This window comes from Acomys minous (assembly GCF_964271855.1).
Source record: "Acomys minous genome assembly, chromosome: 1".
Taxonomy (NCBI): domain Eukaryota; kingdom Metazoa; phylum Chordata; class Mammalia; order Rodentia; family Muridae; genus Acomys; species Acomys minous.
Window position 1 is genome coordinate 94,368,672 of NC_140483.1, and position 12,590 is coordinate 94,381,261.

At 43.2% G+C, this 12,590-nt stretch overlaps 1 protein-coding gene across 1 annotated transcript in view; it reads right to left on the minus strand.

The window, feature by feature from the left end:
* Positions 1-10,967, minus strand: part of RIGI (RNA sensor RIG-I) — a 45,576-nt gene extending 34,609 nt beyond the window's left edge. The window contains exon 1 of the mRNA XM_084775630.1: positions 10,703-10,967. Coding sequence (XP_084631756.1) covers positions 10,703-10,808 — 106 coding nt within the window. The 5' untranslated portion in view covers positions 10,809-10,967. The remainder of the gene's footprint in view (positions 1-10,702) is intronic.
* Between the last annotated feature and the right edge of the window lie 1,623 nt (positions 10,968-12,590).

Here is a 12,590-nt window from a genome sequence, read left to right on the forward strand (position 1 = left end):
TCTTGGCCCCCATTTCAGGATCTCTATCCACAGCAGCCAAGTTTGCTCTTTTCAAGTGAAAAACTTGATGGAGTTTAGAGTTGGGACCCCATCCTTGGTATTAAATTACAATAAAAAGAACCTCTTTACCCTTTTAGCCATCAAGCATTCTATTCCCTCTCCCCCCCTTGGCTCTAAACAGTCACGAACCAACCTCACAGCTTTTACTATTCGGGACTTTTCAGGCCTTGGGAGGTAAACACTCTACCACTGAGCTGCAGCCCCTGCTCCTGTCTGGACATTCATGCGAATGGTTCCACGTAGCTTGTGGTCTTTGCTTCTTCGCTTAACACATGTTCTAAGCTCATTCATTTTATACATGCTATTATTCTTTCCTTTAATAAAAAGCTATACTTTAAGAATGAACAAGCCAAAGGAAATTCCACTGTGTGGATGTTTCGCACTGATCTTGTCCATTCAGCAATCACCAGGTATTTGGTCCGTGTCTGTATTTTGCCTAATATGAATAGAAATAGCTGGTCATAGTAGCTCACACCTGTAATCCCAACACTCAAGGAGGCAGAAGCAGGCAGACCTCTGTGAGTTCGAGCCCAGCCTGGTCTACAAAGTGAGTACAGAACAGCCAAGACTGTTACACAGAGAAACCCTGTCTCGAAAAACAAAACAACAAAAAACTCAAAGAAACTAATACTGAGAATACCACCCATCCAGTGCTCCCAGGGGTAAGGGCAAGAGCACGTGACTGCAAAGGGCTACCGGAACAATCCGACAGCCCACTCCCAGGCCTAATTTGAAACAGCCTGGGGAGCCCGTGAAGCAGGAAAGCCCTCCACTACACAGGGAAGCATGCACGTTTCTCACAAGATGTAACCAGTGCCCACAGTCATAAATGCAGTTTGTAAAGTGAAGTACAGTGACAGGACGGGCAGGGAGAGTGTATGAGTAAACCCCCACTGTCTTCCAATGGAAGCCCACCTCTCATACCCAGCCATGGTGCTCATCAGGGTCCCGCGACCCTCACTGAATCCTTACTGATAGGATATATTTGTCACAATTAAGGCCAACCAAAAGAACCCAGAGCTTCTGAAGGAGCCAGTGCAGGGAAGAGAGGGCAAAGAGAGGAACAGAAGATGTCATCACGCTAACAGAACATTGAAAGACGGGAAAGCAAAATATTTATGGACAAACATAATAAATTATTTTTTAAATGATCAAACAAAATACAACCAACTTTTTTTTTTTAAACTCAGGATATCACACAGCCTAGACAAGAGTTTTACCACTGAGCTATACTCCCAGCCTCATAAAAACAACTTTATTGCAATCTTCTGGTGGGAGGCACCTAGGTAGAGATGAAAAGACCTCCAATTTCATCTCTAATAATCAGGGTTTTTTAAAGTATACAGTTTTCCATTGATCTTTTCAACTTACCTCAAGTAGTTTTATTGTGGCTGTGAAACTGGGGGAGAGCGCACACATTTACAAACTGTGCTAAAGTCCTAAGCTCGACTTCGTCAGCAACGCGTGATAAGTATCTCCCATCACAAGCTGGAACTTGCTGAACCCTAACAATCTTTGTAAAGCAGAAACAAAACCAATCCCAAATCGTTAAATGCTTTCTTTGTCTCCTCATTTTGTCATCGCATTTTTAAATATTTCGGTGCTGTAATTATGTGTATACTTAGTTTCTGTGTGGGTTTGTGTTAGTGTTGGGTGCCCGGTAGACCGACTTTGGTTCCAGCACACGCGCTCACCTGCTGAGCCATCTCTCCAGCCCTGCTCATCACGTCGTAAACTAAATCTCCTGTTCACACCTCACAAGTTCTGTTCTGAAGGCATTGTTTACTCATTTTTTTGAACTCAGCTTGTAAGAACCCCTCGTGACTTGGGAAAGGTGGATCCCGTCCTGGAATGTGAAAACATTACGCACCTTTTTGCAGTAAGACTGAAGGAACTCTACTAGTCCCAGGACTAAGAGGGACTTTTTTTTTTAAAGATTTATTTATTATTTATACAGTATTCTGCCCACACATGTGCCTGCCCACCACAAGAAGGCACCAGATCTCAATTACAGGTGGTTGTGAGCCACCGTGTGGTTGCTGGGAATTGAACTCGGGACCTTCGGAAGAGCAGATAGTGCTCTTAACCTCTGAGCCATCTCTCCAGCCCCACAGGACTTTTTTTTTTTTTAACTGTGTTCTTTATTTTAGCTGATTTGCTTTCTTTGGCACTTTCTGGCTCTTACTGTTTCTAGCTGCTATTGTCTTTTGTTTGCATTGCTTTGTCTTATAATAGAATTTATTTCACTAATTCCTTAGTTTCACTCTTTTGAATTACCAATTCACTTAAGATGTAATTTTCCCTCTGTTTAAAGGCTTAGCTGTTACTTTGAATGTGTAATGTGTGAGTTGACTGGTGGCTTTAAAAGTGGCCAGCATTATTTTGAGTTTGTTTCTTCCTTTTTTTTTTTCTTTTTCTTTTTTCCTTTCTTTCTTTTTTTGATTAAGAGCTATTTAAGGTTGGGCACGGTGGCCCACGCCTTGCCTTTAATCCCAGCGCTGGGAGGTAGAAGCAGGTGGATCTCTATGAGTGAGGCCAGCCTGGTCTACAGAGAAAGTCCAGGACTGCTGGGGCTCTGTGTAACAAAGAAACTCTGTCTCAAAACACAAAACAAAAAGAGTTATTTAAGCCTGACACCGTGGTTTATGCCTTTAATCCCAGCACTCAGGCAGAGGCAGGAAGATCTCTGTGAGTTCAAGGCCAGCCTGGTCTACAAGGTAAGTTCAGCACAATCAGGGCTACACAGTGAAACCCTGTCTCAGAAAATAATAATAATAATAATAATAATAATAATAATGATGATGATGATGATAGAATTATTTAAATGTACTGTTTTATTACTACTCTTTATATACTTCTGAGAAAGAGAGACAGAGACAGAGAGAGTTTCATGTGTGTGGTGTGACAGACATGTGAAGAGGCCAGAGAGCATCCTGCAGGCCTTGGTTCTCTCCCCCCACTCCGTAGGTCCCTGGGATCAAACTCAGATCTCCAGGTGTGGTGGAAAGTGCTCTCATCTACTAGGCCATCCTGTGGTCCCAAAATGTAATGCTTTGAAATTGTGAACTTTTTGTTGTTGTTGTTTGTTGTTTGGTTTTCAAGACAGGGTTTCTCTGTGTAGCCTTGGCTGTCCCGGACTCACTTTGTAGACCAGGCTAGCCTCGAATTCACAATGATACACCTGCCTCTGCTTCCCCAGTGCTGGGATTAAAGGCTTGTGTCACCATGTTCAGCCTGAAATTGTGTAATTTAAAATTTTTTCATAATTAATTCTGGCTACATAGAGTACCTGTCACTAATTTATTATTCTCAAAGTCCCCAAACAGTATTGCAATTGCCATCATATAGATGTAGAAATGGAAACAGTTAAAACATTTCCCTGGGGTTCTGAGTCTGGATATTAAAGAATAGATTTATATAAGATGTGCAGTAGGGACCTCTGCTAAGGACTTATGAAGTGTAGTCTTTGAGAAAGCTTACAGATTTGGGGAGGTTGATAATACTCTTGTTTGTTTGTTGTGTATTTTTGAGGGTTTTTGTTTGTTTCATTGTATTTTGGGGGGGTTTGTTTTGTTTTGTTTTGTTCTTTTGAGACAGGGTTTCTCTGTGTAACAGCCCTTGCTGTCCTGGAACTCACTCTATAGACCAGGCTGGGATTAAAGGTATGTGCCACCATTGCCAGGAGATATACTCTCAATTTATAGGGTACAAACTTACATTTGTAGCTGGGTGAGATGGTGCATACCTTTAATCCCAGCACTCGAGGAGGCAGAGGCAGGCAGATCTCTGTGAGTTTGAGGCCAGCCTGGTCTACAAAGCAAGTGCAGGACAGCCCAGGCAAAACACACACACACACACACACACACACACACACACACACACACACACACACACACACACACCCTATCTCGAAAAACAACAAGAAAAACAAACTTGCATATGTGACCCCTCAGTGATTCTTATTACATTAAACGGTGCCTATGTCATTATTAATATTAATGAACTAATTTAACAATATTGATAAAATGCCTGGCAATACCCCAGTCTTGCTTTTTGCTTTTGAGTTTTAAGATGTCTTTTCACATTTATTAATTAGTCATCCTTTGAAATCTTAAGCTTTGTGTCCATACAATATGTTTTGTGGGGAGCCACCCTTAGTGGCTCTTGGCTTAAAATATAGGCAATTCCAGCTTGCCTGTAGGCTCCATTTTCCACACTACCGCTTGGCACATAGCAAGCTAAGTGTCAGCCCGAGACCACACTACCCAGTCCGGTCCTGGGAAGCTGCTTGCTTACCTTATCTCTGCAGCTGCATTCCTCAGACTTTACCTCCCTATCCTTGAAGTTTTCACTACTGAGAAATATAGCAGAGCATCCTCATTAGGTCCTAGGAACCCGCTTGCTTATCACCTTTGCTTATTTCCTTATCTTGAAGTTTTTACCAGGCTAGAGAGCAGAATAGCTGCCATTAGGTTTCCATAGCAACCCTGCCCTTGCCCCTCTGACACTCTCTATAAAAACCCTGTAAATGTTTTCAATAAACGGGGCTTGATCAGAATCCAGACTTGCCCTCATTTCTTCGTGTCTCCTGTCTTCCTTTGTTCACTCCGGCGCCCCCTCCAGGTTCCGTTTGAAGACCCCGTGGGGCAGGCATGTTTTATTATTAACATTGCATCTCTAGCTTTCTCATCTACTTTTATTTAATATGTCTGTCTCATTTCTTTCTTTCTTTTTTTTTTTTTAACCTCAGATGGGTGTCTTAGTCACTGTTCTATTGCTGTGAAGAGACATCATGACCAAGCCAACTCTTATGAATGAAAGCATTTAATTGGGGCCTGGCTTACAGTTTCAGAGGTTTAGTCCGTAATTATCATGGCAGAGGTAAGAGCAGCATGCAGGCATTGGAGCAGTCGCTACATCATGTTCTGCAGGCTGGGAAAGAGAGATAACACAGGACTGCCTTGGGCTCTTGGAACCTCAAAGCCAGTGACACACTTGCTCCAACAAAGCCATACCTCCCAAGCCTTCTAATCCTTTCAAATAGTGCCACTCCCTGGTGACACAAATATATGAGCCTATAGGGGCCATTCCTATACAAACCACCACACTGGGTCTCGGGAAGAATTCTGCCTATGGATTTATCTTAGCTCCTTTACAGACAAGTTTGACTAAAACCCACAATTGACATAACCATCCTTCCTTGAATCTTCTTGTTTTATACTCTTACTTTCTATTCTAAGTTAGTTTAAATTATTGAACATGTTTTTCTCCCTTTCTAGTATAATCATATTTAAATTTGTGGATCATTATCTTTAGCCTCCGGGTAACATTATAAACATTATACATTATGAAAATTAAGACTATAGACATAAAGTGGTAGGTTTTCTGCCTCCTCACTTCTGAGGCAAATAATTTTACAAGCATTTATTATTTTATTATATTATATATTATTATATGCTTTATTACTTAATTCAAATTATTACTTTAAAATGTGTAAAACATGGCTGCTCCGGCAAAGAGATCATGTCCAAAGACCTTCTAGGTCTGTGTGATCTGGCTGGAATACAGACAGGCCTTTAATCCCAGGAGACAGAGGCAAGCAGATCTCTGAGTTCAAGGCCAGCCCAGTACAGAGCAAGTGTCAAGTAAAGAAAAGCTTAGGTCCAGGCGTGGTAGTACATGCCTTTCATCCCAGCACTCAGGAGACAGAGGCATGCAGATCTCTGAGTTCCAGTCACTGCTGTGCCAGCACTTCCGTTCAGCCAGTGAGAGAAGAGGCGAGTTGAGTTCATGGCAGTTCGGTTCTTGGAATTCAGAGGCAGCTTTACCAGGAAAGTTCAGAGACGGGTTGTAGAGAGAACAGGCTAGACACAGGTGAAGACAGACAAGCCAGAGAATGGAAGAGCCAGAAGCTTAGAACAGATTGCCAAAGTTAGTGTGAGGCCAACTAGAGCAATTCACACAGAAGCTGAGAGAAGCCAGTTTGAACCAGTCAGCTTGTAGAGGAGTTTTGAGGCAGAGTTCAGAAAGAGCTAGAAAGGCTGAGCTCATTCAGCAGTAAAGTCTCGGAGACTGAAAGCATTCTAGGTCTAGATTAGACTGTACAGGGGATAGAAGCTTCCAGGACTAGGCCTAGGCTAGCCGACGGAGGCAGTAAGCCTCCCGGACAACAATTACATCAGGCAAATAAAAGTTACTTAAATAAAAATTCATTGCTAAACTTACAAAAAGAGAAAAAGATCCACATTGCCAAAATTAGAAAGAAAAAAAGGGAAGGTTAGCACAGAGTCCATTTAATTACACAGAATCACCAGGAGCTACTTTGAATATTATACTTAAATGCCAGGCTCAGTGGCACACGACTTACTTCCAGCACTCAAGAGGCAGAAGCAGGCGGATCTCTGTGAGTTTGAGGGGCAGCCTGGTCTACAAAGCAAGTTCCAGGCCAGCCATGGCTACACAGAGAAAACCTGTCTCAGGAAAAAAAAGAAAAGAAAAGAAAAAGAAAATTACACTTAAAACAAACTAGAAGAAATGGACAAATTCCTAGACACAGCCTACCAAGATTTAATCAGGAGGATATAAACAAACAAATCTAGAACAAGAAATGAGGTTGAAATAGTAACAGAAAAGTCTTCCAACAAGGGAAAGTCTGGAAATAAGTCAGAGGCGCTGCTGAGTTCTACCAGACTTTTAAAGAAAAGGTAACATCAATACCCTCCAATATTCCCCTAGGAAGGGAAGGGACACCAGCAAACACATTCTACAAAGCCAACATTTCCCTGGTACCCAAATTAGATGTGTGCACAATGGACAGAAGGACGGACGAAAGAGACGTAAACGTTTCTCTGTTAAACAAACAGGAGCATCACAACATGCCATCAGCAAACTTGGCAAGAAAGAAATCACAAAAGGGGGTTCCTAGTCACAGTAGCCTCAAACAGCCTCAAAGCAAACTAACCAAAGAGGTGAAAGACTGATGAAATCTACTGAAATGTAAACTTTCAAGTCAGAAGAAACAAACAAACGAAAACAAAACCTTTCATCTTAAAGAGAATAAGTGACAGTTACTATGGAGACATTTTGAGGGCTACAGCCCAGCAATACAGGGTTAGGTTACCCCAAATTCTATGGTCCAACTGGAAGCAGTTAATGAAGTGGTTTTTGTTTTGTTTATTTGTTTGTTTGTTTGTTTGTTTGTTTTGTTTTTCGAGACAGAGTTTCTCCACGTAGCTCTGGCCGTCCTATAACTCCCTCTATAGACCAGGCTGGCCTCGAACTCACAAAGATCTACCTGCCTCTTCCCCTTGGGTGCTGGGATTAAAGGCGTGCGCCACCCAACTCAGCTCAGTTCGTTCTCTGAGCTTGTTTCCTCTCATATCTACAATAAAAACCTCCTCCCTGGCCGGGCACTAGTGGCACACGCCTTTACTCCCAGCACTCGACAGATCAAATTCCAGGACAGTCAGGGCTGCACAGAGAAACCCTGTCTAAAAACCAAAACCAAAACCAAAAAAAAACCCAGCCAAACAAGAGCCCGCCCCCTAACCTTGAGGTACATTTCTGTGGTTTTTCACTGTGCCCTCACTTACATGAATAAACATAGTGATAAATAGGTATGCAAGGATCTCTGTGGTCTGCTGGATTTTGAGTTCTTGGAGCATGTGTCCAAGAGCACTGCATAGCTGTGACATACAGTTGTTCTACTTTCAAAGTTGTGTTTTAGAAACCTCCATACTGATTTCCATAGCAGCTACACAACTTTTTCTTCTCTCTCTTTTTAAATAGAACAAAGATGTTCTTCTTCTTTTTTTTTTTTAAGATTTATTTATTTAGCCAGGTGGTGGTGGCACATGCCTTTAATCCCAGCACTTGGGAGGCAGAGACAGGCAGATCTCCATGAGTTCAAGGCCAGCCTGGTCTACAAAGTGAGTCCGGGACAGCCAAGGCTACACAGAGAAGCCTTGTCTTGAAGAAATAATAATAATAATAATAATAGATTTATTTATTTATTACACACAGTGTTCTGCCTGCATGTACACCTGCAGGCCAGAAGAAGGCATCAGATCACATTATAGATGGTTGTGAGCCACCATGTGGCTGCTGGGAATTGAACTCAGAAACTCTGGAAGAGTGGTCAGTGCTCTTAACCTCAGAGCCATCTCTCTAGCCCCCAAGTTTTTATTTTCAACATCGAGTGAAAAAGGTTCCTTCTCCTCCACCTCCTTGTTAGCATTAATTGTTATTTGTTTTGTTGATAGGTAGACAATCTGATTGGAGTGCATTGTAGCCTTGGATATTTGCGGTCTTTTGTGCATATGTGTGTGTGTATAATTTGTATATATATACATATATATATATATCATATAAATAATTTTTGCATAGACTAAGGCAAGCCTACAGACAGCATTATACCAACAGAGAGAGACTGAGAGCATTTTCCCTAAAATGGTGCCTAGTCTTTCCTTTCTTAGTCGATAAAGTGCTTAAAGTCTCAGCTAGAACAATAATACAAGAGAAATAAATAAAATGGATACAAGTAAGAAAGGAAAAAAGTCAAACTATCTCTATTTGCAGATAATATAATCCTATAAACACCCCCAAAACTCCACCAGAAAACCCTTAGCCCTCATTTAAAAAAAAAGTTTCAGCATAGTTGTAGGATCCGAAACAAACATTCGTAGCTTTCTAACATACCAATAACAACCTTGCCAAGAAAGAAATGGGGGTGGGAGAGGTTCTAGTCACAATAACCTCCAACAAACACACAAACACACAAACAACAACAACAACAACAGACTCTAACTAACCACAGAGGTGAAAGACAGTGCAAACTTTCAAGACACTGAAGAAAGAAATTCTTGAAGACACCAGAAGATAGAAAGATCTCCCAAGATGGGGAGAATATAATACAATGCAAATGGCTTTAATAACAAGAGCAATTTACAAATTCAACATAGTCCACTTTAATGTAAAACACTTTAAAAAAAAAACTCCATCTTCACATCTTCACAGAACTAGAAAAAGAACCCTAAAACTCATGAAACTAAAACAGGCATCCTAAGAGGGAAGGAAGATATCTTAAATGGGGGGGGGGGGGGCAGGGGGAAGAGGGATGGGAGGCGATGGGGGCGGGGAGAGAGAGGGATGGGAGGCGGTGGGGGCGGAGAGAGAGAGAGGGATAGACAGCTGTGGGGGCGGGGAGAGAGAGGGATGGGAGGCGATGGGGGCGGAGAGAGAGAGGGATGGGCGGCGTGTTATTATAACAATGCAGAACGAAGGACCATTGGGGAAGGAAAGGAAACCATCCGAGAGGGACACCTAAAGGGGGATGGGAAAGAAACAGAAGAGGGGAATAAATGAGAATGAAGAGTAATGGCAGGAATGAATGAAAACGCCAATGACGTTACTTTGTACACTAACGTAAATGACTACGGCTGAGCTTAAAAGAACAGAAGGCACACCAGCCTGATGCTAAAAGACATCTAGAGTGGGTTTCCTCTGTCCAAGGCCCAAGCTACTCCAGCCATGAGGGTCTTTTTCTGGCACAATGTTGAGCTTGCTTTTTTTTTTTTTCTCCTCACCACACAGCATGTTGGGCTGCAAAACAGTAGCACCAGAACTAACCTGCAGTTTCCACCTCCGACCAACACCAGGAAATACATCTAGGCTTTAACTTGTAAAATGAAAAGCAACCCCATCTCCTATATGTCTTTTACCTAGAACTCCATATTTGACCACCTCCCCTTGGTGGGGAGGCCTGGTGGCACTCAAAGAAAGAATAAGCAGGCTACCAAGATGAGACTTGATAGCCTATGACCATATAGTGGGGGAGGAGGTCCCCCACGGTCATAGACCTAGGAGAGAGGAATAGGGTGAAAGCGGGAGGGAGGGAAGAGTGGGAGGTGATGGGACGGCAATTGAGTTGTAATCTGAATAAATTAATAATTCTTTTTTAAAAAACTAAAAGAAAAGAAAAAGAAAAGAAAGAAAAGCAACCGCCAGCAGCCCGTTGTCACCCCTTCAAACACCACCCCCATCCTCTTCTCGGATGGAAGCAGCCGGTATGATTTACAAAGCGATCAAGTCTCTAAAGCTACAGGTGAAGAACTGCATCACTCCCTGACCACATGGAGTCCGGGAAAGTGTTCCTCCACGGACTTCCTGTCAGGAATATGCCTCGACAGAATGTTCTGGCTCTCATTCCGCTTGTTTCCTGGGGCCCTTACTTCAACCTCTCTGTACAGGGGTCTAAGGAAGGGCGCGCTCTTATTTCGTAGTCTCTCATGCCAGGACAACGTGGAGCGCGCAGCAGTCTAGAAAGCTACTGTAAATCAAAGAAGCAGGTGACCTCCCCAGCTTTGAAAGTAAAAAAAAAAAAAAAAAAGAGCGCCATCGTTAACACAGGTTACTACATCTTGCAGGAACTGTGTCCCTGCCCATCAAACCTGGATGCTGCCTCCTCTAAGGCGCCCTGGGGGTCTCCCATAATCCCAGCGTTCCCAGGTTAGTTAATCCAAATCGGTTTAAAGAAAGCGAACGGGCCCCGATTGGTTTTGGCCCGAGTGTGTTGTTGTTGTTTGTTTGTTTGTTTTTAACCGCAAGGTTAAATGCCTGAGAGCCGGCACTGAGGGCCACTCACCATCCCGGAGCCAGGGACTCATGTAGCTGAGGATGTAGGTGGGGTCCAGAATCTTCCTCACATAGTCTCCGAAAGCTTGCAGATTCTGCCTCTGCTCAGCTGTCATTCTGTGCCTCGCCGCGAGTGAGGGGTGCCCTGGCTCCCCCAAAACACACCCCACACCCCCCAATGACTGAGGAGGGGACTTTCCAAAGAGTCACCCAGAATGAAAAGCCGCCCCGGCGGCCGCTAGGAAATCGAAACCGTCTCGCGACGCTGGGGGCGGAGATTCAGTTTCGTTTCCGACCCCAGGGAGCCGCTGACCTATTGGAACCTAAAGGCACTTTGGGAACTGCCTGGAAGTTTGAGCGATGTTTCTGGAACGGTGGTTTTATATTGTAAAGTGCACAAGAAAGAAGTGTAAAGTTCAGTGAATTTTGAAAAATGGAGACATTTGCTACCTCTTCTGCCAGATTAGCAGCTGAAGTCTTTTGTTTGTTTGTTTTTGTTTCTGTTTTTGTTTTTCCTCAAGACAGGGAGACAGGGTTTCTCTGTGTAGCCCTGGCTGTCCTGGAACTCACTCTAAAGACCAGGCTGGCCTGGGACTCACAGACATCCACCTGCCTCTGCCCCACAAGTGCTGGGATTAAAGGCGTGCGCCACCACTGCCCCGCTGCTGCTCTCTTACTGCCAAACTATCACTTTTCCAAAAGGGCCATACCAGTTTGCACCTCCGCTCCTAGAATTAAAGAACTAGGTAAGATATGCATCCACTGGGTACACAGGCGGTCTTTTCTCCCCCTGTCCCCCCTTTTTTTTAAACTTTGGAGCAAAATGGTAATTATTGTAGTTTTAATTTCCCATATAATTAATGAGTCTGAGCACATATGCATAGTTTAGCTCCCATATAAAATCTTCTTTTATGAAACTGCTATCTGATTGTGTGAGTATTGGATATCATAAAATTATTATAATATATACTCCAAATATCTTCTTCCTGTTTGTGGCTTACCACTTCGGTTTCCTCAAAGGTGTCTTTTTGTTTGTTTGTTTGTTTGTTTGTTTTGAGATAGGGGTTTCTCTGTGTAGCCTTGACTGTCCTGGACTTGCTTTGTATACCAAGCTGACCTTGAACTCACAGCTATACGCCTGCCTCTGCCTCCCGAGTGCTGAGATTAAAGGCGTGCACCATCATGCCTGACTCTCAAAGGTGTCTTTTGATGAGCATTAAGTTTACTAATAAAATATAATTTATCAGTTCCCCACCCATTCATCAATTTTTGTTTCCTTTAATAAACATTTGCCTATCCCCAGGCATCTTAGTTGAGGTCTCCACCTCTGTGATGAAACACTATGGACCAAAAAGCAAGTTGGGGAGAAAATGGGCTTACACCGCCATATTGCTCACTGATCATCATCTGAAGAAGTGATGACAAGAACTCAAAAAGGGCAGGAACCTGCAGGCAGCAGAGGCCAGGGAGGGGTGCTGCTCACCGGCTTGCTCAGCCTGCTTTTAGACAGAACCCAGGGCCACCGACAATGGGCCCACATCAACCTGGCCATGTCTCCTTGATGGGGAGGCCTGATGGCACTAGGAGGAAGGATAGCAGACTACCAAGAAGAAACTTGATAACCTAACATCATATTCAAGGGGAGGAGGTCCCCCTCAGTCACAGTCATAGGGAAGGGGAATGGGGTGAAAGTGGGAGGGAGGGAGGAATGGGAGGATGCATGGGATGGGATAGTAATTGAGATGTAATATGAATGATTTTATTTTTCAATTAAAAAATTGTTAAGAAAGAAAGAAAGAAAGAAAGAAAGAAAGAAAGAAAGAAAGAAAGAAAGAAAATGCCCTCTGGGCTTGCCAGATCTTATGGAGGCACTTTCTTAACTGAGGGTTGCTCCTCTC